Consider the following 26362-nt stretch of genomic DNA (forward strand, 5'->3'; position numbering starts at 1 on the left):
GCACTCAGTGGTGGGAACCGGAGAAATTGGGTTCTCCCCCCCCCCCGCACCTTCCAGTTTCCGTCCCGGAACACACAGTGTTTGTGTTGGTCTGCTCAGACAATGCCTCCCTTTCTTCTAGGTATCTAAACCACGTCCGAGCCGCCTCCCGACAGGATCTGGCCGGTGGCTACGCTTCCTCCCTCGCCTGTCATCGAGCTCTTCAAGATGCCTTCAGCGGGCTCTTTTGGCATCCCGGCTAGCTGGGGATAAAGCAGCCCCCGGAGCAGCGTGAGCTGCAAGGAGAAACCTCAGGTGAAAATTGCTGCCGTCTGCGCCCCGGCGAAGATGCCGTCATCTTTCTTTCTTTTATTGGGAAGCCAGCTGTGCCGAAGTATTAAGACTGTGCAAAGAAAATCCCTCTAACAACACGGGTTACTTTTTCTTTCTTTCTTTCTTTTTTCTAGGGTGGTGGGGGGAAGCTGGGGGGGGGGGGACTGCTTGAGTCAGTTTGCCGAAAAGAGTCTAACGGAAGATGTGAATAATTTGGTTTTGCGTGTTTGAGGTTTCAGGGACAAGGCTTGTAAAAGTTTTAAAATAAAGGCCTTTAAAAAAAATCATTATTAAAACTTGCGGTTTCTTGCCCCAGCTTCAGAGCTCTGCTGGCTCAGGTGCCAAAATGCTGTTTTTAAAAATTGAACTCTTATATCAGGGGTGGCCAGCGGTAGCTCTCCAGATGATCCAACATGGCTTCTCTTATGTTTTTTGCCTACAACTCCCATCAGCCCCAGCTAGCATGGCCAACGGCTGGGGCTGATGGGAGTTGTAGGAAAAAAAAAACATCTGGAGAGCTACCATTGGCCACCCCTCTTATACTGTTACACTGCAGTAAGCGGGGGTATTTTCTCCCCAAACCTCCTTTTCCGAATGCCAACGAGCTGGACTCAGTTTGTAGCAGGAGCTCCTTTGCATATTAGGTCACACCCCCCCGATGTAGCCAATCCTCAGGGAGCTTAAGGGCTCTTCTTAACAGGGTCCACTGTAAGCTCTTGGAGGACAGGCTACATCAGGGGGTGTGTGGCCTAATATGCAAAGAAGCTCCTGCTACAAAGTGAGCCCTGCCAAAGAGTGAAATTGAGTTCTTGAGGCAAGAGACAAAGCCCGGAGGCTTGCCATGCTCTGCATTTATTTTGCCCTGTGTTCCGAAAGAGGAAAACCAGGACCCTCATGGAAAGCAACTCTTATTGATGTGCATTAAGCGCTTGTAGGCCAGGATCCAAACCAGTTGCATGCATGGGTGCCTAGGCGGCTGCCTGCTTCACCAACTCCCACGCGCCGGCCCTGCAGAGGATGTAGTGACGGCCACAGAAATAAACATCTTTCAAACAGGATCAGACAGATTCATAGAGGAGAGGTCTATCAATGGCCACAGTGATTGAGGGGAATCTCCAAATTCAGAGGCACTAAACACCTCTGAATCCCAGAGCCAGGAGGCAACATTAGGGGAAGGCCTCAGCCTCTCTACCCTGTTGGCAGTCTAGAGGAACTGGTTAGCCACTGTGTGAGGCAGGACGCTGGACTAGATGGACCACTGGTCTGATCCAGCAGGGCTTTTCTGATGTTTTAATGAAAGCCTCAGCCTCTATGCCTTGTTGCTGGCCCTCCGGAGGAACTGCTTGGCCACTGTGTGAGGCAGGAGGCTGGACTAGGTGGACCACAGGTCTGATCCAGCAGGGCTTTTCTTATGTTTTAATGAAAGCCTCAGCCTCTATGCCTTGTTGCTGGCCCTCCAAAGGAACTGCTTGGCCAGTGTGTGAGGCAGGATGCTGGACTAGATGGACCACTGGTCTGATCCAGCAGGGCTTTTCTGATGTTCAGCCCAACCATCAACTATGCAAGCTCATCCCTCCTTCCAACATCCCTTCACCAGGAAAAGATCACTGCAGATACAACTTAACACCCCCGCCAAAAAAAAAAAAATTGCTGAAAGCGTAGTTGCTATTTTGATCACTGGAAAACAGAGGATTTTTTTTTTAAAAATCCCTTTTCCTATTCTCCAAAGAGCCCCGTGGTGCAGAGTATTAAAGCCGCAGTACTGCAGTCCTAAGCTCTGCTCACGACCTGAGTTCGATCCCCGGCGGGAGCTGGGTTTTCAGGTAGCCGGCTCCAGGTTGACTCAGCCTTCCATCCTTCCGAGGTCGGTCAAATGAGTACCCAGCTTGCTGGGGGGAAAGTGTAGATGACTGGGGAAGGCAAGGGCAAACCACCCCATAAAAAGTCTGCTGTGAAAACGTTGCGAAAGTAACGTCACCCCAGAGTCGGAAATGACTGGTGCTTGCGCAGGGGAACTTTCCTTTCCCTGCTGTTCTCAGCAGTTTTGTATTGGTCTGGGAATGACTGCACACAACTTTAAGAGAAGACGCTGCTCTGGCATGGGAAAATAAAATTTTAATTTTTTTAAGTAAAAGAAATGGACCCCTCCAACCGTCTGTCATGGAACTGGGGGAAGAAATAAAGATATTCTGCAGCGCAGGGGTGGAATTCTAGCAGGAGCTCCTTTGCATATTAGGCCACACACCTCTGATGTAACCAATCCTCCAAGAGCTTACAAAGCTCTTTTTTGTAAGCTCTTGGAGGATTGGCTACATCAGGGGGATGTGGCCTAATATGCAAAGGAGCGAGTGGCTGCTAGAATTCCACCCCTGCTGCAGCGTGATGCTTTCAAAGACAAGTGTTAGCTTTTCTTACAAGGAAACCTGCTTGTTCCACTTGGCTGTCTTTTAACGTGTTGAAACTCCTGTGGGCTCTTTCTCTGTTTGTTCTGGGGGCTCTTCGCTTGGGCGCAGGCGTTTGGAGGCTGGTTCTTGGGGGTTCTCTGCACCTGTAAATGGAAGATAAGCGAGAGGTCAGTCCATTGAGATTTGAGGGGCATGTGCGCACACACACACACAGTCATGGTCTAGGTTGAGCAGCTTAAGTATTGTCTCTGCAGGTCTTGTAATCATAGTAGCCATTTGCAGTGTATGTGAGTTCCCTACCTGGCATAAGAACATGAGAAGAACCCTGCTGGATCAGATCAGTGGTCCATCCAGTCCAGCATTCTGTCTCACACAGGCCAACCAGTTCATCTGGAGGGCCAACAACAGGGCAGAGAGGCCGAGGCCTTCATAAGAACATCAGAAGAGCCCTGCTGGATCAGACCAGTGGTTCATCTAGTCCAACATCCTGTCTCACAAAGTGGCCAACCAGTTCCTCTGGAGGGCCAACCACAGAGGCCGAGGCCTCCATTAGAACATAAGAAGAACCCTGCTGGATCAGATCAGTGGTCCATCCAGTCAAGCATCCTGTCTCATACAGTGGCCAACTAGTTCCTCTGAAAGGCCAACATCAGGGCAGAGAGGATGAGGCCTCCATTAGAACGTAAGAAGAGCCCTGCTGGATCAGACCACTGGTCCATCCATTCCAGCATCCTGTCTTACACAGGCCAGCCAGTTCCTCTGGAGGGCCAACAACAGAACAGAGGCCAAGACTTTCCCCTGATGTTGCCTCCTGGCTCTGGGATTCAGAGGCTGACTGCCTCTGAATGTGAAAGTTCCCTTATGTCACCACGGCTCATAGTCAATGATGGACCTGTTCCCCATGACACCATGAGGCGCTTCTCATGGTATCCCAGAGTGCAGTGTATAGCCTTGGTGACTCCACCTTTGTTATAGGCTAGGAATGTTCATTTGGCATAAGCTGACCAAAGCTGATATGAGTCAGAATGAGGAGCCCTTGTCTCCCAGTCAGAAGGCGGGAGGAGTGTTACAAAGAAGGGAGTCAGGAAGTGAGATGAACTGAGCTGGAAAAAAATGCACACAACAGCATTCAATACAGTGCAAAGAAGCTTCGGCGGCGAACAGGCTATATTATTTGTATTGCACATAGGGTGTAATTCCTTCAGTTTGGCTGTTAGCTACAGTAAGCCCAACATAACCTGCGTTGCACACAGGACGGTCTTCTCAGTTTGCAAGCTACAAAGCACAAGGTCACAGTTTGAAGTGTTAAGTCCTCAGTCTCTCAGGCACATCAAACAGACCATTGGTGCGTTAGGCATCGCAGGTCTTGCAAAGACTGGCCAGGCCAGTCTTTGCCTCCCTTATATACATTCAGATTAACCATTATGATTTCAAAAGCCAGCGGGAACTGCAAGGCGGGAAGCAAACACGGGAAGCCCCTAGCCCATCCCCTCACAGGTGCATCTAGCCTGGCCAGCTGACCTTGGTCTCATAGGCAACCAACGGACCAGCGGAGTCTTCTTCTGATAACTGTGTTGCAAAGATAAAAGCAAGTAAAGCAAAGCAAAAGAGCGAGGAGCAACAAAATAGCTACATGTAAGAATTCATGGCAAGGCACTTGACATGAAGAAGATGATTTTGGAATGGGATATTAGCCAGCTTTCCGGCATTACTGTATATTTTGTGCACTACTATCAACGTCTACTGTTGTGTTTTTTGCATGCTACGATTAATGTCTTTGTACATTACTTACTGCTGGTTTTGCGGATGACAATGTTTTTGAAAACTGCTCTGTTCCCGTGCACCATGATTTATGCTTTTGATTGTGTTGTTTTTATTACTCATGCTAACGATGTATACCACCATAAAAAATGACCCAGGAGCGGGGCATCTCCCTTTGGGGGGCTTGGAAGCCCTACCTAGAACCACCTAGGAGGAATCTCCTGTCTCAGCTTCAAAGCACAATAAACACTAAATCCTCACAGCCAGGGCTTTTTTTATATAGAAAAAGCCCAGCAGGAACTCATTTGCATATTAAGCACCACCATTGCTTCACACAGACCTTCCTTGTAGAAAAAGCCCAGCAGGAACTCATCTGCATATTAGGCCACTCCCCTGGCACCACCATTGTTTCACACAGGCCTTCTTTGTAGAAGAGGCCCAGCAGGAACTCATTTGCATATTTGGCTACACCCTCTGATGCCTAGCTAGCTGAAACTGCATCTCTGCTCACAGCAATCCTTCCTCCTCTCTGGCAAATTTACCTGCATAGGAAGGCTGCTCCTTGTACAACAACTCAGCTGGGAGGCGGAAGCTAATGCGCATCATTTCCTTATTGGGTGCCACGTTCCTCACCAGCTCCACGGAACAGCGGCCCTCTAAGGAAGTCCCCAAGCGGGCTTCTGCTCGTTCCCGCACATCTCGCGCCGGTTCATCCTGCTTCGAGAAACTATAGCAGTGCACCGTGGGAAGGTCAGAGCTGCTTGGCTCTCCGTCCAAGAGGTTCCTGAAAACGTCCAGGAACTCAATGGCCATGGCCGGCAAGTTCATGACGATGTGCAAGGCGTGCTTCCGGTCCTTCGAGGAGAGCTGCTGAGTTAGGGCTTCCTTCACCGGCCCCTCCAAGAAGTCCCGGCCGTCCATGTTGAAGACTTGGACTTTCTGGTCTACCTTGTTTAACTTGCAGTTGTGCTGCAGCCACTTGTAGGAATCGGGGTTGAGGTCGTTTGCGAACACCACGCACTTCTTCCTCTTCGCCGCGGGGATGGCAAAAGGCCCCACCCCTGCGAAGACGTCGAAGAGGAAGTCTCCCGGCTTTAAGAGGTCGATGATGCGCTCGTGTTCCGTGGAGAGGCGGGGGTTCCAGTAGACTTTGGAAAAATCAAATTCGTACGTGATGTAATTTTCCTTAACCTGCAAAAAGCCAAAAACAATCATTCCACTAATCCCTCTGTGATCAGAGCCTGGGAGGAGCGGCATACCCCAAAAGCTACATATGAGCCGTATCGGGTGGAAAGTAAACATGGGGAAACAAAGATGTTCTGGGGTTTGCTGATGCTGGTTATGGAAAAGAAGAGCTCTTGCGCATTTGCTTGAATTCCGTGTCCAGCAGTGGAGGTTCTAGGGAACAGCCAAGGTTCTAGACCAGGGGTGTCAAACGTGCGGCCCGGGGACTGAATCAGGCCCCCAGAGGGCTCCTACCCCTGAGCAATTGGCTCTTATCTGCTTCCTTCTCCCTCTCACTTGCTTCCTTCTGCATCTCAACTTGCTTTACAAGGCTTGCTCAATAGCACAGGAGCTACAGAACAAAACCTTGATTTTCTCCATTGGTTGAGGCTCCTCCCCCTCCTGGTCCCCTGGGGAGGGAGGGAAAGAGCCAGAGCTTCCTTTGCCCAGTTCCCTGGATCCCAGGGGAGAAAGACAAAGAAAGCACCTTTAAGACCAACAAGTGCTAATGTTTTAAGCATGTTTTATTTTAGTCATGTTTGTCTGTGTCCTTTAAAAAGTTTATATCTCTGCTACCTAGTCTTAAATAGGTACACACATGGCCCGGCCTTACACGGCCCAGCCCAACAAGCTCTCATTTATGTCAGATCTGGCCCTCCTAACAAATGAGTTCAACACCGCTGTTCTAGACTGAAGAAGTCAAGATGAAGATATTGGATTTATATCCCGTCCTACACTCTGAATCTTAGAGTGGCTCACAATCTCCTTTCCCTTCCTCCCCCACAACAGACACCCTTTGAGGTGGGTGGGGCTGAGAGAGCTCTCCCAGAAGCGACCCTTTCAAGGACGACTCTGCAAGAGTTATGGGTGACCCAAGGCCATTCCAGCAGCTGCAAGCGGAGCAGTGGGGAATCAAACCCTTAGAGGACCTACTGTAAACTCTTGGAGGATTAAGTCCACTCACTTAACCACCACACCAAATTGGCTCTCCTAAAGATGACAGCTTTAGGACCAGTTCATACATGATCTGAGAGATCTGCAATCAGGATCTCCCAGTCATTCATTCAATCACAGTGGAAGCTGGGTTCAGGTAGCCGGCTCCAGGTTGACTCAACCTTCCATCCTTCTGCGGTCAGTAAAATGAGTCCCCAGCTTGGTGGGGGGAAGTGTAGATGACTGGGGAAGGCAATGGCAAGCCACCCCGTAAAAAGTCTGCTGTGAAAACGTCATAATGTGACATCACCCCAGAGTCAATAAACCCGCTAGCCATGAAGCGCTCGATCCGGATCAGAGCCGAGGTGGTCTAGCCCTTCTCACCACCCCCATGCTATTTCTTTACTCTCAACTGCAGTTCCAGAGCTGTTATTAGTCCAAACCAGGGAAAACATAAAGACACTCAGGCCTCCCATGGTAGGGAAACTAGCTGTGTGTTTGCACATGTGTCTACATGTGCACAGGAAAGCAGTTAACCTCCATTTCCTTATTGGAACCAAAGCCACCTGCAGCTGCTTTCAGCATTTTTAGAAATGGTGGGAAATCCAAATCACAGATCTCCCACCAGTGTAGTTAGCATGGCCCTTAGAAAGCACATCTGCTCCAGGGGCCCTCTAACATAGCTCCCTTTCTGTTCGTTTGCCCCTCCTTTGGACAGTATTACTGTTTGTTCCTTCATGCTCGCCCCCAGCTAATCTTGCTTCTTCAATCTTACATTTCCTTTTTGTCTCCCATCACATCCAGCATTTGGATTGCAAATTCCCTGGGGCCTGGACCTGTCCTTTGGCATTTTTTGTTATTCAGTGCTGCGCGCACTAAACTACAATCAGTTACAACCTAACTCCAAGAGGGGACTGAATGAACATATGGAGTAGAGGTCCATGAACTGCTATTAGCCACAAGGTATAGAGGGAACCCTCTGTCTGGGGCAGTGATGCTCTGTATTCTTGGTGCTTGGGGTGGAAAGCAAATGCAAGAGGGCTTCTGGAGTTCTGGCCCTGCTGGTGGACTTCCTGATGGCACGTGGGCTTTGGCCACTGTGTGACACAGAATGTTGGACTGGATGGACCACTGGCCTGATACAACATGGCTTCTCTTATGTTCTTATTTCTGGGGCAGTAATGCTCTGTTTTTTTGGTGCTTGGGGAGCAACAGTGGGAGGACTTCTAGTTCTAGCCCTGCTGGTGGACTTTCTGATGGCCCCTAGGTTTTGGCCACTGTGTGACACAGAGTGTTGGACCAGATGGACCACTGGCCTGACCCAATATGGCTTCTCTTATGTTCTTTGTGTCTGGGACAGTGATGCTCTGTCTTCATGGTGCTTGGGGGGACAACAGTGGGAGGGCTTCTGGAGTTCTGGTCCTGCTGATGGACCTCCTGATGATACCTGGTTTATTTGGCCACTGTGTGACACAGAATGTTGGCCTGGATGGGCCACTGGCCTGATCCAACATGACTTCCCTTATGTTCTCAATGTAATCAACAAAATCAAACTATATAGACACACAAACACATGAGGCTGCCTTATACTGTATCAGGTGGGTACTCAAAGGCTGAGTTTAGCAATTTTAAAGTATTACAGGTATTTATTACACTCCACGACAACTGAAAATATACAAAATGCATAAAAAATAAAACGCAATGGTTCAACGATAATATCAGCCCATCAAAATTTAGCTACATACCGAAAGGATTTTGTACATGAGGCCAACAGGCCAGTCAATACTGTTTATAATTTTATTGGGAAAGATGATTTAACATTCCAATCGTTTAAGAAAATCTGTTCCAGTGGCAGCTGAACTGTAATTGAAATGTATTTTGTTGAAATGTTGTTCACTGCCCGGAGCCCTGCTTCCAGGGGTAGGGTGGTCTATAAATAAGACAAATAATCCTAGGAGCGAGAGCAGTGCACACGTTTGTTAACATCCTTGATTTGCGGTGGGGGTGGGGATTAAAAGCTCTAAATTCAACCAACCACTAAGTTCTAGTCTTCCTCCCGGAGTCTCATGAACAGAGCTGTGATTTCATCCTGGCTAGACTGGGCCCGTCTGGGAACACACACACACACAGCCTGCCAAGTCTGGTGAACTGAGAGGAAGACAGCATTAAGGTGTTCAAGCTTTCCACAAGGTCTGCGCCTCACTGCATCTGCTTTCTCAGTGCTGGGCTTTTAACCCTTACCTCGCGACAAGAAAACATTAACCCCCCCCCCCCAAAGCCACGTACCTTGGTTATCATATTGGCTTCCTCACCGGCGAGCACCTCCATTTTAAAGTTTCGATAGGCACTGTCGATGATGTTGATTTTATTTACGGCGCAGGTCAGCCCTGGATTCTTGTCAACGATAACTTGGCCTGAAAGACAGAGGACAGTAAGCACGCAGCGTGGAATTGTGTGATTAAGTATGGTTGCGAACACAAACGCCATTCAAATGGAAAAGCATGAGGCTACCTAATACAAAGCCGAAGCACGGATCCATCCAGTTCTGCGCTGCCTACTCTGAGACACCAAAAAGCCACTGGGGGTCAAACTGAACGTGCACGTTTATAAAAAATTGGATCTATGCTCTCTGTTCTCAATTCAGGTTCCTGAAGCAATACAGCCATTATAGGGAATGGCTTTTTTAAAACCCAAAGGAAAGCTTAGAATGCCACTGCGGGGGAGAAAGTGCCTTCCTCGCCCCAGACAACTTCTTGTGCTAAAACAGCTCTAGGGGGGAGGAATTATTTCCCCATTTTCCCCGCTCCGTGTGCATATAATCCCCCAGAGCAAAAGAACAAGGGTTTCTTTTCCTGTATTTATCCTGTATTTATTTCCTGTAAATAAATATTTCCTGTATTTATCCATGTTTTGATGTTGTCATAGCATATGTTTTCCTCACTCCATGTATTTCCCTGCTTACACCAGCAGCAGCCAACGTGAGCGTGACTAATTATTCGGCGAAGCTGGGAGGGGGCAGACTTGATATATAACTCGCTCAACCTCAGCAACTGATCTATATCACGGAGTTCAGGGGTGGCCAAACTTGCTTGACGCAAGAGCCACATACAATAAACGGCAGATGTTTGAGAGCTGCAAAACATGAACATCAGATGCTTGAGAGCTGCAAGACAGGGAGAGAGGGAAGGAAGGACACCTATTGTGTGGCTCTCAAAGACCCCACCACCCCATTGGCGAGCTTGGAGAAGGCATTTCTCTCTTTAAATCACTTATCCAAGCCAAGCCAGCTGGTGGTTTGGAGAATGCATTTAAAGTTAAAGTTGCTTTCTTACTACCTCCCTCCCTCTCCCCATCTATTTTCCTTCCTTCCTTCCCTTCCCCCCTCCCTCCCTCCGGCTCTCAAACATCTGACATTTACTCTATGTGGCTCTTACATTAAGCAAGTTTGGCCACCCCTGGACTAGATGGCTTGTATGGCCCCTTACAACTCTATGATTCTGTGATTCTCTATATTCTTTGGTCAAGGGTGATTCTACCAATACCTTTATTAGTGCCTGCCAAGTTTTTTAGAAAGTGGGTGGGGCCAGGGGGGACATTTGCCCAGCAGAGATTCTGATTGGCTGTGATTTTTAGAAAGTTGCTTCAGTAATAGCTGCTACCACAGCACAAGGATCTATTACTCTGTCTCAGAATTCCTAAGGTGCCTGCAAGCTTGAAAAAGGTCTCTGTTCTAAGAACACAGGAACATAAGAGAAGCCATGTTGGATCAGGCCAATGGCCCATCCAGTCCAACACCCTCTACACACAGTGGCCAAAAAACCAAGCGCCATCAGGAGGTCCAACAGTGGGGCCAGGACACTAGAAGCCCTCCCACTGTGGGTTCCCCCCAAGAATACAGAGCATCCCTGCTGCAGACAGAGAGTTCCAACAATACGCTGCGGCTAACAGCCAATGATGGACCTCTGCTCCACATGTTTATCCAATCCCCTCTTGAAGCTGTCCATGCTTGTAGCTGCCACCACTTCCAGTAGCAGTGAATTCGATGTGTTAATCACCCTTTGGGTGAAGAAGTACTTCTTTTTAATCCGTTCTAACCCTCCACTGCGAAAATTGCCCATTTATACTCACTCTCTGTTTCCTATTAATTAGCCAGTTTTTGATCCACAAGAGGACTTGTCCTTTTACTCCATGACTCTCGAGTTTACTAAGGAGCCTTTGATGAGGAACTTTATCAAAAGCTTTCTGGAAGCCAAGGTAAACAACCCATGTTCCCTCTAAGCTGAGTTAGGTGTGAGCTAGCTCACAGATTTTTAGCCTCCAGCTCACACATTTTTGTCTTAGCTCAGGAAAAATGGCCTCAGAGCACAATAATTTAGGCAGTAGTTTGCAACTTTAATGCCAGTCGCTCACAACTTTAATACCAGTAGCTCACAAAGAAGAATTTTTGCTCACAAGATTCTGCAGTTTAGAGGCAACATTGTAAACAACATGTAAAAGCAATAACAGAAATCCTCTTTTGTTCTCTCCTAAAGCAATCACTGAATAACAACAGAACTGGGCCACAGGAAACCATTAAAATGGTGGACACCCGGAAGGGTCTTGTATGCATGGCCAGTCTTACCGATTAAATATTTGTAGGGCAGCTGATGGTCTCTCAGATTCATATGAGCTATATGACCAACCCTGCTGAATGAAGTGGTCACTTCCTGACCTTCCGGAAGAACGGCTTGTAGAACTTCTTCCACCTTGAAGTTATCATAGGCGAGTTCCAGGTTATACTTGAGAATCTCGGGGCTGACATCGAAGCTCTTCAAGACCTCTTGCTCCGCTTCACCCAGTGAATAGCTGGCAGGAATTTTACGAGGATCCAACAAAATTAACCTTTTGCTTTCATCTTCTGGATCGTCAAGGACTCTCTTTAGACCTGGTCGCTGGAGGAGGACACCTTTGATAGACTTCACCACTTTGTTGAGGATGTCTTTCTTGACCTTGAGCGCTGGGACAACAACCTCCTTTGTGAAAGCAGCTCGGTCCAAGGTGGTCATTCCACGTACTCTGGGATGAGGCATGAACAGGTCAAAGTCTGCTGGACTGTCCAGCATCTCCAGCATGAAGAAATTCTTCCTCTGAGCTGCTGAGAGACATCCGGGCAGCTGATCAAAAGACCGTCCCCAAAGCGCCGAGACAGGTGGAAGTGATGTATTCGATGCCGTCATTCCAAAAAGTTTTGTTTTCGGGAGTCTAGCAAAGAAGCCATTTAATTGCCTGAAAATCCTAGAAGGGAAATCATTCATTCTACAGACATTAGGTAAGCATTCCATTAAGAGAGAGAGAAAGAGACAGAGGAAATCCTGCAAAAAAAAGCATGACTGTCCTTTTCTTATGAAACCCATTTTCATCAGATGTTAGTTAGTGTAGTGATCAGAGTGTTGGACTAGGACCAGGGAGACCCCAATGCGAATGCCCACACAGTCAGGAAGGTCCCTCAGATGTGGACAGCACATCCTCGCTCTCAGCTTAACCTACTGCACAGAGTCATTGTAAGGATAAAATAAAGGAAGATTAAAAACATGTGTAAAAATCAGGAGTCAAGTGGCACCTTTAAGACCAACCAAGTTTTATTGAGAACGTAAGCTTTTGTGTGCTCTAAGCACACTTCATCAGATGAGGGGATCAGGTATTGGGGGCTGAAATACATGCAGTTTGTTGTTTAAGAGTGCAAACTGGCTGTGGTCACACGATAAAACAGTGTGGCTTGGCCATTTGGTCTGGATAGCCATAAAATCCAGACCAAATGGCCAAGCCGCACTGTTTTACCATGTGACCACAGTCAGTTTGCACTCTTAAAAACAACAAACTGCATGTATTTCAGCCCACAATACCTAATCCCCTCATTTGATGAAGTGTGCTTAGAGGGCACACGAAAGTTTACATCCTAAATAAAACTTGGTTAGTCTTAAAGGTGCCACTTGACTCCTGCTTTGTTCAGCTGCTTCAGACCAACATGGCTGCCCTCTTGGATCTAAAAACATGTGGGCTGCTGCAGACCAGGGGTGGCCAAACTTGCTTAACCTAAGAGCCACACAGAATAAATATCAGATGTTCGAGAGCCACACGGAAGGGAGGGAGGCAACTAGATGCAGAGAGGGAGAGAGAGCAGAAAGAAAGCAACTTTAAATGCATTATCTAAGCTTCCAGCTAGCTTGACAAAGTGATTGAAAGAGACTTTAAATGCCTTCTCCAAGCTGGCCAATGAGGCAGTGGGAGCTTCTGAGAGCCACACAACATGTGGCTCCTGAGCTGCAGTCTGGCCAACCCCACTGTAGACTCACTGGAGTAAGGGTGAGATTAAAATCGATGAGATTCTATAGAATTGTCCTGTATTGGTAGACAGGCCTCGTTTTGGGCAGGAGCTCACAGGAGTGGAGCTCCAGAACCTCTAAATTTTATTATTTCTTTCTTACCCCCCCCCCCCAAAAAACCCCTTGCTATTGTTCAAACCCTCAACGAGAATTCTGTTGAACTCTTAAGATCTGACAAACTTTCTAACATCCCCCCCCCCAAAAAAAATAGGAAAATAACCCAAACATATAAAGCAGACAGATGGAAATCCTCCTCATGCCGCTGTGGCCGCACAGGAGAAAGGAATTTCAAAAGTATGATCATGGGAGGAAAGTTGTGTTATGACAATCCTAATCCAAGAAGCGTTTTAAGGCAGATGCTGATCTGATCTGATTTAGTCCACCTTCCGGTGATGTCAGGGGAGTGTGGCATATGCAAATGAGGTAGGGGAGGGACGGTGGCTCAGTGGTAGAGCATCTGCTCGGTAAGCAGAAGGTCCCAGGTTCAATCCCCGGCATCTCCAGCTAAAGAGGGTCCAGGCAAATAGGCGTGAAAAAAACCTCAGCTTGAGACCCTGGAGAGCTGCTGCCAGTCTGACAATACTGACTTTGATGGACCGAGGGTCTGATTCAGTATAAGGCAGCTTCATAGGTTCGTATGAGTTGTGCTAATGAGCTCCAGACCCTCTTTTTCTACAAAACGTCCCCTGTTGGTAGAAGCATCTTGCTCTAGCAAACTAAATATTTTTGCACCAGGACTTTGCTCGTTTCCACCAGAAGCCAAGCTTAGGATGGGCTCTGACTTGGGTGGGCCAAGCCAGCCCAATCTCGTCAGATCTTAGAAACTAAGCAGGGTCGGCCCTGGCTAGTATTTGGACAGGAGATGGCCAAGGAAGTCCTGGGTCGCGGTGCACAGGCAGGCAAAGGCAGACCTCATTTTTTGTGAGGGCCGGATCGGATATAAATGAGACCTTGTTGGGCCGGGCCATGTCATGCCAGGCCATGTGGGTACCTTATTTAATGTTAGGTAGCAGAGAGATAAATTTTATAAAGAACACAAACACATTTTTTTTTAAAAAAAAACATGCTTAAAATGTTAGTACTCATTGGTCTTAAAGGTGCTTTCTTTGTATTTCTCCCACGGGATCCAGGGAACTGGGCAAAGGAAGCTCTGGCTCTTTCCTTCCTTCCCCAGGGAGGGAGGCTTGGTTCGGTAGCTCTGCTGTGTGATTGAGAGAGCCTGGAAAAACAAGCTTTGCCTTCCCCCCTTCATCCCCAAGGGAAGGGCCTCAGCCAACAGAGAGGTTTTGTTCTAAGGCTCCTGTGCAATTGAGCAAGCCTTATAAAGCAAGCTGTTATGCAGAAAGAAGCAAGAGAGAGGGAGAAGAAAGCAGATGACAGCTAGTTGCTTGGGGGCCTGATAGGAGCCCTCTGGGGGCCTGATTTGGCGTGTTTGACACCCCTGCCCTATGGGGTCACAGTAAGCTGGCTCTGACATTATGGTGCTTTCCACACACATGAAGTCGTTAAGACACCCCAAGACCTGTTTATCAGCACTACTGCTGCAGCCCGTACACTTATGTGAAAGCGAGTCCCACTGAAACCAGTGATTGTTATTGCCAAATAAATATTGTTGTTGATTGTACAGACCTTTGAGTACCTTCAAATTATGTTTTTTAGAACCCACTCACATTGTTGGGTTCATCATGAATGGATGCAATCACATGTCAACATTTTATGCATCAGGATCAACTGAGGGGTCTGGAGACCAAGTCCTATGAAAAAAGGTTGAAGGAGATGGGCATGTTTAGCCTGGAGAGGAGATGGCTGAGAGATGATATGATCACCATCTTCAAGTACTTGAAGGGCTGTCATCTAGAGGAAGGTGTGGAATTGTTTTCTGTAGCCCCAGAAGGTAGGACCAGAACCAACGGATTGAAATTAAATCAAAAGAGTTTCCGGCTCAATATTAGGAAGAACTTCCTGACCTTTACAGCGGTTCCTCAGTGGAACAGGCTTCCTCAGGAGGTGGTGGGCTCTCCTTCCTTGGAGGTTTTTAAACAGAGGCTAGGTGGCCATCTGACAGCAAAGAAGATCCTGTGAATTTAGGGGGAGGTGTCTGTGAGTTTCCTGCATTGTGCAGGGGGTTGGGCTACATGATCCTGGAGGTCCCTTCCAACTCTATGATTCTATGACTGAGCACCTGAGAAGGAAGGGGTTGTGGGGAAGTGCTGCAGGGTTGCCAGACAGAGGGACAGAGATGACCAATGTTCCCTCTACGCTGCAGACAAAAATTCTACTTTGTGAGCTACTGGCATTAAAGTTGTGAGCTCCTGCATCAATGAGTGTGCTAAGACAAAAATGTGTGAGCTGGAGGCTAAAAATCTGTGAGCTAGCTCACGCAAACTCAGAGGGAACACCGGAGACGACCTGTAATTCTTCGGTGTGAATTTATATCTCCTTTCTCCTGTATTTTGGATTATAATATCATACATTTTGGATTATAATATCATTTATATTGGAAATGGAAGCTCATAGACATTTTTGTAACAAACCTTACAATCACTGAAATATAATATATTATATAGATGCTGATGATTTAATCTAAAGAGATAACAGTAGGCGACAATATTTGTACCTTAAGAAAGCACATCACGTGCAGATTATGTGAGAGCCAGTTTGGTGTAGTGGTTAAGTGTGTGGACTCTTATCTGGGAGAACCGGGTTTGATTCCCCACTCCTCCACTTGCAGCTGCTGGAATGGCCTTGGGTCAGCCATAGCTCTCGTACGAGTTGTCCTTGAAAAGGCAGCTGCCGTGAGAGCCCTCTCAGCCCCCCCCCCCCATCTCACAGGGTGTCTGTTGTGGGGGAGGAAGGGAAAGGAGATTGTGAGCCGCTCTGAAACTCTGTCCTTGAAAGGGCAGCTGCTGTGAGAGCCCTCTCAGCCCCCCCACCTCACAGGGTGTCTGTTGTGGGGGAGGAAGGGAAAGGAGATTGTGAGCTGTTCTGAGACTCTGTCCTTGGAAGGGCAGCTGCTGTGAGAGCCCTCTCAGCCCCACCCACCTCACAGGGTGTCTGTTGTGGGGGAGGAAGGGAAAGGAGATGGTAGGCCGCTCTGAGACTCTGTCCTTGAAAGGGCAGCTCCTGTGAGAGCCTTCTCAGCCCCACCCCCCTCACAGGGTGTCTGTTGTGGGGGAAGAAGGGAAAGGCGATGGTAGGCCGCTCTGAGACTCTGTCCTTGAAAGGGCAGCTCCTGTGAGAGCCCTCTCAGCCCCACCCACCTCACAGGGTGTCTTTTGTGGGGGAGGAAGGGAAAGGAGATTGTAGGCCGCTCTGAGACTCTGTCCTTGAAAGGGCAGCTGCTGTGAGAGCCCTCTCAGCCCCACCCACCTCACAGGGTGTCTGTTGTGGGGGAGGAAGGGAAAGGAGATTGTAGGCCGCTCTGAGACTCTGTCCTTGAAAGGGCAGCTACTGTGAGAGCCCTCTGAGCCCCACCCACCTCACAGGGTGTCTGTTGTGGGGGAGGAAGGGAAAGGAGATTGTAGGCCGCTCTGAGACTCTGTCCTTGAAAGGGCAGCTGCTGTGAGAGCCCTCTCAGCCCCACCCACCTCACAGGGTGTCTGTTGTGGGGGAGGAAGGGAAAGGAGATTGTAGGCCGCTCTGAGACTCTGTCCTTGAAAGGGCAGCTACTGTGAGAGCCCTCTGAGCCCCACCCACCTCACAGGGTGTCTGTTGTGGGGGAGGAAGGGAAAGGAGATTGTAGGCCGCTCTGAGACTCTGTCCTTGAAAGGGCAGCTCCTGTGAGAGCCTTCTCAGCCCCACCCCCCTCACAGGGTGTCTGTTGTGGGGGAAGAAGGGAAAGGCGATGGTAGGCCGCTCTGAGACTCTGTCCTTGAAAGGGCAGCTCCTGTGAGAGCCCTCTCAGCCCCACCCACCTCACAGGGTGTCTTTTGTGGGGGAGGAAGGGAAAGGAGATTGTAGGCCGCTCTGAGCCTCTGTCCTTGGAAGGGCGGCTGCTGTGAGAGCCCTCTCAGCCCCACCCACCTCACAGAGTGTCTGTTGTGAGGGGAGAAGAGACAGGAGATTGTAGGCCGCTCTGAGTCTCTGATTCAGAGAGAAGGGCGGGATATAAGTCTACAATTCTTCTTCAGATTAGATTATAATAATATTGACAGCTGTAACTTTATTCCCTACTCCCCTCTTACCCGCTCCCTCTGACATTCTGAAAACGAATACAAAATTTCCAAAGTGGGAAAAGTGCACTGAAAGCGCATTATTCAGTATGTATAACTACCCAAAGCGCCTCGGATTCCCCTCCGCCATTCTACGGGGCGGGAACGAAAGATAGGCCGCGAACCCCTTCCCTTCCCCTCCTCCTCCCCGGCACCCCCTCCTCACCTCATGCCCGCCTCGGCCGGGCCTTCCCGCGCGCCTCATCCTCCGCTGAGGAAAGCCGGAAGCGCGCGGGGGGAAGAGGCCGCCCTTCCTCGCCCCGTCACGGCTGAGGCGCCGCCCTCCGCCCTCCCAGGCGGTCTCTCGCGGCCTCGGCGGCTCCTTCCCCGGCTTCGACGCGGCTCTTCGGCATCATGGAGGCGCCGCCGCCTTCTCCTCCTCCTCCTCCTCCCCTGCCGCGGCTCGGGAGCCTCAACTGGGAGCGGGGCTGGTACTTGTCGGCTCAGGAGCTGGAGGAGGGAGCCCCGCTGCTCTCGCCCGGCCTCCCCTGCAGGGTGCGTGTCAGGGATGGGTCGGTGGGAGGGTTGCTGATTCCCACGTAGGGGCAGATCCCCCCGCTTCAGGGTCATCAGAAAGCAGAAGGGGAGGGAAAGGTCTGCTGGGCACTCCATTCTCCCCTATGGAGACGGATTCCCATTGGGTATAATGGTGAATTGATCCGCGGGTATCTGGGGCACCAGGGAGGGCTGCTTTTTTGAGGTAGAGGCACCGAATTTGCAGCATAGCATCCAGTGGCTCTCCTCAAGACGCCCTCCAAGTTTCAAAAGGGTTGGACCAGGGGGTCCAGTTCTGTGAGCCTCCCAAAGAAGGTGCCCTTATCCTTCATTATTTCCAATGGAGAGAAGGCATTTAAAAGGTGTGCGGTCCCTTTAAATGTGAGGGGCAGAACTCCCTTTGAGTTCAATGCTTGTCACACCCTTGCTCCTGGCTCCAAAGTCCCCTGGCTCAACCCCCAAAGTCCCTAGATATTTCTTGAATTGGACTTGGCAACTCTAATAGGGTCGCCAATCCCCAGGTGAAGGCAGGGGATCCCCCGGTTTGGAGGCCCTCCTTCCGCTTCAGGGTCATCAGAAAGCGGGGGGGGGGGAGGGAAATGTCTGCTGGGCACTCCATTCTTCCCTATGGAGACCAATTTCCATTGGGTATAATGGTGAATTGATCTGCGGGTATCTGGGGCTCGGGGGGGGGGGCTGCTTTTTGAGGTAGAGGCACCAAATTTGCAGCATAGCATCCAGTGCCTCTCCTCAAAACGCCCTCCGAGTTTCAAAAGGGTTGGACCAGGGGGTCCAGTTCTGTGAGCCCCCAAAGAAGGTGCCCCTATCCTTCATTATTTCCAATGGAGAGAAGGCATTTAAAAGGTGTGCGGTCCCTTTAAATGTGATGGCCAGAACTCCCTTTGAGTTCAATAATACTTGTCACACCCTTGTTCCTGGCTCCACTCCCAAAGTCCCTAGATATTTCTTGAATTCGACTTGGCAACTCTAATAGGGTTGCCAATCCCCAGGTGAAGGCGGGGGATCCCCTGGTTTGGAGGCCCTCCCTCCGCTTCAGGGTCATCAGAAAGCAGGGTGGGGGAGGGAAATGTCTGCTGGGCACTCCATTATTCCCTATGGAGACCGATTTCCATTGAGTATAATGGAGAATTGATCCGTGTTTTATCTGGGGCTCTAGGGAGGGCTGCTTTTTGAGGTAGAGGCACCAAATTTGCAGCATAGCATCTAATGTCTCTCCTCAAAACACCCTCCAAGTTTCAAAAGGGTTGGACCAGAGAGGGCAATTCTATGCGGCCCAAAAGAAGGTGCCCCTTTCCTTCATTATCTCCAGTGGCATGTAAAAGATATGCAGTCCCTTTAAATGTGATGGCCAGAACTCCCTTTGGAGTTCAATAATGCTTGTCACAACCTTGCTCCTGGCTCCACCCCCAGTGTCTCCTGGCTCCACCCCCAAATCCCCAGATATTTCTTGACTTGGACTTGGCAACCCTAAGGGGGGAAGAATGGGAGGGATGGGGCTGGGAGAAAGCGCTTTGCGGAGCTCACCTTCTTGGCTGGCCTTTTGCAGTGCCCTCTCTGAAGCATCATGATTTCCATGCAAGCGTCGAGTGGGTAGATCTAGGGTGGTGAGGCTACAATGGCCCTGTAGAGCAGGCCAGCGGCTGGAGGCATTGGGAATTGCTGAGCCGTCGGGTTAGAACAGATATAAGGAAGTTCTTTTTCACCCAAAGGGTGATTAGCATGAGGAATTCACTGCCGTAGGAGGTGGCGGCGGCTACAAGCATAGCCAGCTTCAAGAGGGGATTGGATAAGCATACGGAGCAGAGGTCCATCAGTGGCTATTATTAAAGATGAACCTCTGTCTGTGGCAGTGATGCTCTGCATTCTTGGTGCTTGGGGGGCAACAGTGGGAGGACTTCTAGTGTCCTGGCCCACTAGTGGACCTCCTGGTGGCACCTGGTTTATTTGGCCACTGTGTGACATGGAGTGTTCGACTGGATGGGCCATTGGCCTGATCCAGCAAGGTTTCTTTTATGTTATGTCCATCACTGACTATTAGCCACAAAGTATAGATGGAGCTCTCTGTCTGGGGTAGTGATGCTCTGTATTCTTGGTGCTTGGGAGGGGCAACAGTGGGAGGGGTTCTAGTGTCCTGGCCCCATTGGTGGACTTCCTGATGGCACCTGGGGGTTTTGGCCACTGTGTGACACAGAGTGTTGGACTGGATGGGCCATCAGCCTGATGCAACATGGCTTCTCTTATGTTCTTATGTCTGGGGCAGTGATGCTCTGTATTCTTGGTGCTTGGAGGGGTCACAGTAGGAGGGCTTCTAGAGTCCTGGCCCCACTGATGAACCTCCTGATGGCACCTGGGGGTTTTTTTGCCACTGTGTGATGCAGAGTGTTGGACTGGATGGGCCATTGGCCTGATCTAACATGGCTTCTCTTATGTTCTTATTCAGCGAAGAAATTTTCCTAAAGAAGTTTCGGGTCTGTGTAGGAGCAGCCTGGGGTTTTTGGGCACCATGAGCAAGCTATGGCTTTGCCACCCCCTTCCCTTCAATAGACAGAAGTCTGTGATGAACATAAGATTCCAGTGGGTGGGTCACTGTTTTGGTCTGAAGCAGGAGGGCAAAGTTGGACTCCAGGGGCACCTTTAAGACCCACAGTGTTTTTATTCTAGTCCAGCATCCTGTCTCACATGGTGGCTAACCAGTTTCTCTGGAGCAGGGGTGGCCTAACTGGCTTGGGAGCCACATGTGGGTCTTTCACATATATTGTGTGGCTCTGGAAGCCCCCCTGCCTCGTCAGCCGACTTAGAGAAGGCATTTCTCTCTTTAAATTTCTCCAAGCCAAGCCAGTTGGCAACTTGGAGAATGCATTTAAGGTTAAAATTGCTGTCTTCCCACCTCTCCCTCATCATCTGTCTATCTATCTATCTATCCATCCAGGACTTTTTTGGTAGAAAAAGCCCAGCAGGGACTCATTTGCATATTAGGGCACACACCCCGACACCAAGCCAGCCAGAACTGCGTTCCTGTGCATTCCTGCTAAAAAAAATCCCTCCCTCCCTCCCTCCATCCATCCCTCCATCATCTATCTATCTATCTATCATCTATCTATCTATCTATCTATCTATCTATCTATCTATCTATCTATCTATCTATCTATCTATCATCCATCCATCTCTCTATCTCTCTCTCTATCTATCATCCATCTATCTATCTATCTATCATCTATCTCCTTCCTTCCTTCCTTCCTTCCTTCCTTCCTTCCTTCCTTCCTTCCTTCCTTCCTTCCTTCCTTCCTTCCTTCCTTCCTTCCTTCCTTCCTTCCTTCCTTCCTTCCTACGTTTATTCTATGTGGCTCTTACATTAAAGGAAATTTGGTCACCCCTAATATAGTACCTCCCAATAGCAAAGCAACTCAGCATTTTACCACGCTGTTGAGCCAGTGCGCCATACCATGGTTCAGATCTCATCTGTGCCAAACACACATTGGCGCAGTTTGGTCACCATGCAACCAACCCCTGTTTAATTAAGCTTACTATGGTTAGTGCTAAGGGGGTTAGTTTGGCATGCAAAAGCCTAGGCTAGAACCTTTCCCCTTGAACCCATCAAACTGCCTTATCTGGAATCAAACCATTGGCATGAACCAATCCTATTAATGGTATGTGGTTGCCAACTTCCAGGTGGGGCCTGGAGCTCTCCCGGCATTACAGTTGATCTTCAGACAACGGAAATCATTCCCCTTTGGAGAAAATGGCTACTTTGGAGAGGGGACTCTGTCGCTGTCGATTCCTGCTGAAATTCCTTCTCTCCTTCCCCTGGCTTTGCCCCCAAATCTCCAGGAGCTTCCCAAGCTGGAGTATAATGGCCCCATTCCATAGACACTCCGTAGAGCTCCAGAAACACGCCCCCCTTTTTAATGGCAAATTTAAGGGGAGGGGAATTGCTTAAACTGTGAATCTTCCTCTGACTCCCCATATATCCCCCAGAGAGCACTGCGATCAGGGACAAAAAATCTGCTGTCCGCCCCTGGCCCAAAAGAAGCCAGGTTATCCGCAACAAGATCTAGGGCCTTCTCGGTGGCAGCACCAGAACTCTGGAACACCCTCCCAGAAGCTATAAGGGCCCTGCGGGATTTGTCGGCGTTCCGCAGGGCCTGTAAGACCGAACTGTTCAGGCAGGCTTTTCTGGTTGACTGAAAATGGGCTGCCACCGGACATCCTACAGAAGCTGGTGGTCATAGTCAGAACCTAATACCGCCAGACTAGACTGAGATATCGTAATAGTTTTTAACCTGATAAATGTATTATGGTTTTATATGTTTTATGAAATTGATTGTTTTTATGATATTGTAAGCCGCCCTGAGTCCGCTTGCGGAGAGGGCGGGATATAAATATAAAGTAATAAATAAATAAATAAATAAAAAATTTCATGTGGATTGATCCAAGTGGGCAGCCGTGTTGGCCTGAAGCGAGAGAACAAAGCAGGAGTCCAGTGGCACCTTTAAGACCAACAAACTTATTCAGGATGTAAGCTTTCGTGTGCTGGAAGGCACACTTCGTCAGTTGTTGATGCAGCCCAGTTAACGTAAAACTAACTATCACCAGACCCCAAATTGTGCTTCTTTTAATCTGCTAACAAACATCTCCAGGATTTCGCATACTAATTCACTGCCCACTTTCTCTGTATTTAGGACCGCTTGTCATTCCATCCTATTGTCTGATGAAGTGTGCTTCTAGCACACGAAAGCTTACATTCTGAATAAAACGTTGTTGGTTTTAAAGGTACGACTTGACTCCTGCTATGTTCCACATTTCATGTGGAACAGACCTCACTTGAGTCCCATGGAAGTCTCCAGTGAAATGGTCAACGCATCATTTGTATTATCTGGGAGTTCTGGAGAGTAAATCAGGTTGTCCCCCATCTTACAAATCTGGCGTTCCCAAGATCTGTGCTTCTCTGGATGCGAATTCCCTGTCGGATACACCCTGCTTAGGATCTAAGGAACCATCCTGTTATAGATTACCTCAAGTGTTCTTGCGTCTGTTGAACTCTGTGTTGTCTGTCTCCCCGAAATGTGATTGTAAATCGGTCTGCATTGTTCTCCACAGTTCCTTGGAGCAAAGACGCTCTGGCTCTATCAGTAAGACTGTTTATTTTGAGATATAGGTGATCAGATAAATCGCTCTGGCTCAGGGGAAACCTGGGTCAGTTTCTTGTTTCTTCGTGCCCCTTCTGAAACAATGGTTTGATGTGCTTTGTGATTCTTAGCTCTGGGAATCGAATTGTGTCGTGTGTTTTAACCATCATACATACGTTTCCCCCACCCCCACCCCGCAGAATTGATTAGTCTAACCCTTTAAAATCTTCAGAGTTATTTTTTTCTTTATTTTGGCTTGCCAGAACAACAGTCAACAGTATTTAGAACAAGGGTGGCCAAACTGGCTCAAGAGCTGCGCATGACTCTCTCACACATATTATGTGGCTCTTGAAGCCCCCACCAACCCATCAGCTGGCTTGGAGAAGGCATTAGTCTCTTTAAATCACTTCTCCAAGTCAGCTGGTGGCTTGGGATAGGCTTTTAAAGTTAAAGTTGCTTTCCTTCCACCCGTCCCTCCCCCGTTTTGCGGCTCTCAAAAGATCTGACGTTCATGACTTGTGGCTCTCAAACGTCTGACGTTTATTCCATGTGGCTCTTATTTTAAGCAAGTTTGGCCACCCCTGCTTTAGATCTGGGCTTCACTGATCCTTATTGTCTTTCCTGCCTTGCAAGCTCTTTAGGGGAGCATCTGTTTTCTTCAAAACTGCTGTTAGTCTTCAAGATATAATGGAATGTAATTTAAGTACATATCCCAAATGGGCTGCTCTTAATAGCAGCAGCTTCTGTTGTTTGATAGGCGTGCTTTTAAAGTTATTTGGGAGTCTGCACATAAGAAGCAAAATGGCTTTTCATCAGTGTTTGGACTGTTTTTTATGATGGTTTTCCCACAAGTGAAGAATTCATGTTAACTCTTTGTTTTGTTCAAACTTTTGCAGAGACCACTGAATCATTCGTCTCCCGGCGCTTCCTTTGGTTTCTCGGTGTTTAATCTAATGAACGCTATCATGGGAAGTGGGATTCTTGGATTAGCGTACGCCATGGCGAAGACGGGAATCATTGGCTTTAGGTACGCTTTTAACATCAATTTTTGTTTTAAGTACTCGGAGAGACCTAGTACATACCTAGCACATGGAGAGGAGGCGGCTGAGAGGTGATATGATCACCATCTTCAAGTCCTTGAAGGGCTGTCATATAGGATGGTGCGGAATTGTTTTCTGTGGCCCCAGAAGGTAGGACCAGAACCAGTGGGTTGAGATTAAATCAGAAGAGTTTCTGGCTCAGCATTAGGAAGAACTTCCTGACTGTTAGAGCGGTTCCTCAGTGGAACGGGCTTCCTCTGGAGGTGGTGTGCTCTCCTTCCCTGGAGGTTTTTAAACAGAGGCTGCAATTCTTCTTCTTCTTCTTGGGTGCTACTGGACTCTTGCCAGTTTGGTGTAGTGGTTAAGTGTGTGGACTCTTATCTGGGAGAACCGGGTTTGATTCCCCACTCCTCCACTTGCACCTGCTGGAATGGCCTTGGGTCAGCCATTGCTCTGGCAGAGGTTGTCCTTGAAAGGGCAGCTGCTGTGAGAGCTCTGTCAGCCCCACCCACCTCACAGGGTGTCTGTTGGGGCTGGGGGGGAAGGTAAAGGAGATTGTGACCGCTCTGAGACTCTGAGATTCAGAGTATAGGGCGGGATATAAATCCAATATCATCATCAACATCATCTCCTCCTCCTCCTTTTCTACTGCTCCAGAGATCAGTTCACCTGGAGAAAACGGACTCTTTGGAAGGTGGACTCAATGGCATTATGTCCTATTGAAGTCCCTCTCTGCTTCAAACTCTGCCCTCCTCAGGCTCCGCCCCCAAATCTCCAGGTGACTTGGAGGTGACAACCCTCTGCGTGGGCCTAGCATAGAAATGGTGTGATGAAGAAGGCACTCTTTGCCAGTGGTCAGGTTTGCAAAAGGCTTGGAGAAAGGCAGTCTCTTGCGTTGTGCAGGTGTGAAACACTCGGTCATGTGAACTTCAAGCCTAACTCTGTCTCCCTATTTAGGATTATTGGCCCATCTTATCGCTGAAAAAGCAAGTCAGCTAGATGCGCGGAACTGCTGACTTTAAAGGAAAAAATGCTCTTTTTCTTACAACCCAAAAGAATGCCTTGCTGATCACCAGAGACTGGTCATCAGCTAAAATCACAAGACGCTACTCAGGGAAATATGTCTCACTTTCAGTTCTTCAGTTCAGGAGGTAAAGGATCTCAGGCCAGAAGTGTTAGCAAAGCTCCATCATCTGCCAAGACACAAGGGAGCCTCTGCCAGCCGGCTTAGGCTACCCTGAGCTCAGTGTACCAACAGTTTGAGAGCCAGTTTGGTGTAGTGGTTAAGTGCTCAGACTCTTATCTGGGAGAACCGGGTTTGATTCCCCACTCCTCCACTTGCACCTGCTGGAATGGCCTTGGCTCAGCCATAGCTCTCACAGGGTTGTCCTTGAAAGGGCAGCTTCTGGGAGAGCTCTCTCAGCCCCACCCACCTCACAGGGTGTCTGTTGTGGGGGAAGAAGATAAGGGAGATTCAGAGAGAAGGGCAGGGTATAAATCTACAGTCTTCTTCTCCAGCTCAGCTGCATTTTCATCATGTTCCAAAAAAAGATTTTTTGTTATTCCCAGAGAGAAAATCCTCATTTTTCCTTCCTATGTCACATTTCTGTCTGACAAAACTGTGCAAATTCACATTGTCGCTGTTGGCAATAAGTTGAGACCAGGTCCTTGAACGGCATATAGGTCACCAAACCAAAACATTGATTGCATTTTTACGTTCTCTGTTCATGGGGGGGGGGGGGGGGGGGCGGGGTGGAGATACTGCCACCCGCCGCTGGCAAACTGACAAGTTGCAAATTAAAACGACTGACCTAAACTGTCCTTGAATCTGGCTTATAGTATGAAATCGTTCTAGCCTCCCCCCTCCTCCACGCATGGTTATGATGCGATCTAATTTTAACACACAGAAAAAGTCAATGAAAAGCAGAACATGGAAAATATTGAGTAACGAGCAACTGAGTGATTTATGGCTAATGTGAGCCATAAAATGAGGAAATTTGTCTTATGATGATTTTTTTTTTGGTTGTTATTTCTGGGAAAATATAGCCTCTCAGCTCTCCATTTTAAAATATGATGTGGATTGTTTTAAGTGGGAGGGAAGGCAGCATGCTATAGCCCAGGGGTAGCCAAACTGTGGCTCGGGAGCCACATGTGGCTCTTTCACACATATCGTGTGGCTCTTGAAGCCCCCATCCCACCCCACCCGCCAACCTGGAGACGGTATTTAAATCACTTCTCCAAGCCAAACCAGCTGGCAGCTTGGAGAATGTATTAAAGTTACAGTTGCTTTCTTTCCACCTCTCTATTTTCCATCCCAAGAACCCCGTGGCGCAGAGTGGTAAAGCTGCAGTACTGCAGGTCTAAGCTCTGCTCATGACCTGAGTTCGATACCAGCAGAAGCTGGATTCAGGGAGCCGGTTCCAGGTTGACTCAGCCTTTCATCCATCCTTATGAGTCCCCAGCTTGCTGGGG

At 48.7% G+C, this 26362-nt stretch overlaps 3 protein-coding genes across 3 annotated transcripts in view; 2 read left to right on the forward strand and 1 right to left on the reverse strand.

Annotated features, from left to right (window-relative positions):
* Nucleotides 1–500, forward strand: part of MNAT1 (MNAT1 component of CDK activating kinase) — a 213285-nt gene extending 212785 nt beyond the window's left edge. The window contains exon 9 of the mRNA XM_060262868.1: nt 122–500. Coding sequence (XP_060118851.1) covers nt 122–242 — 121 coding nt within the window. The 3' untranslated portion in view covers nt 243–500. The remainder of the gene's footprint in view (nt 1–121) is intronic.
* A 1907-nt stretch (nt 501–2407) lies between these two features.
* Nucleotides 2408–17479, reverse strand: TRMT5 (tRNA methyltransferase 5). The gene is made up of 5 exons (XM_060262869.1): nt 17375–17479; nt 11257–11909; nt 8922–9049; nt 5021–5669; nt 2408–2860 (listed from the first exon to the last, which is right to left on the reverse strand). Exons 1-5 carry the CDS (start codon nt 17377–17379, stop codon nt 2760–2762), a joined length of 1536 nt encoding a protein of 511 aa, XP_060118852.1. The 5' UTR covers nt 17380–17479; the 3' UTR covers nt 2408–2759.
* A 75-nt stretch (nt 17480–17554) lies between these two features.
* The window catches only part of SLC38A6 (solute carrier family 38 member 6), a 97537-nt gene continuing 88729 nt past the window's right edge, over nt 17555–26362 (forward strand). Inside the window, exons 1-2 of the mRNA XM_060262870.1 lie at nt 17555–17703; nt 23747–23877. Coding sequence (XP_060118853.1) covers nt 17563–17703; nt 23747–23877 — 272 coding nt within the window. The 5' untranslated portion in view covers nt 17555–17562. The remainder of the gene's footprint in view (nt 17704–23746; nt 23878–26362) is intronic.

The sequence above is a fragment of the Heteronotia binoei genome, chromosome 21, assembly GCF_032191835.1.
Source record: "Heteronotia binoei isolate CCM8104 ecotype False Entrance Well chromosome 21, APGP_CSIRO_Hbin_v1, whole genome shotgun sequence".
NCBI classification, from domain to species: Eukaryota; Metazoa; Chordata; class Lepidosauria; order Squamata; family Gekkonidae; genus Heteronotia; species Heteronotia binoei.

Excerpts from the sequence above, each read along its gene's own strand:
- TRMT5 (XM_060262869.1), bottom strand. Across the intron at positions 5,670-8,921 it reads AAGCCAATATGATAACCAAG|GTTAAGGAAAATTACATCAC; the intron begins GTACGTGGCTTT and ends GGCTTTTTGCAG. Across the intron at positions 2,861-5,020 it reads GGAGCAGCCTTCCTATGCAG|GTGCAGAGAACCCCCAAGAA; the intron begins GTAAATTTGCCA and ends TTCCATTTACAG.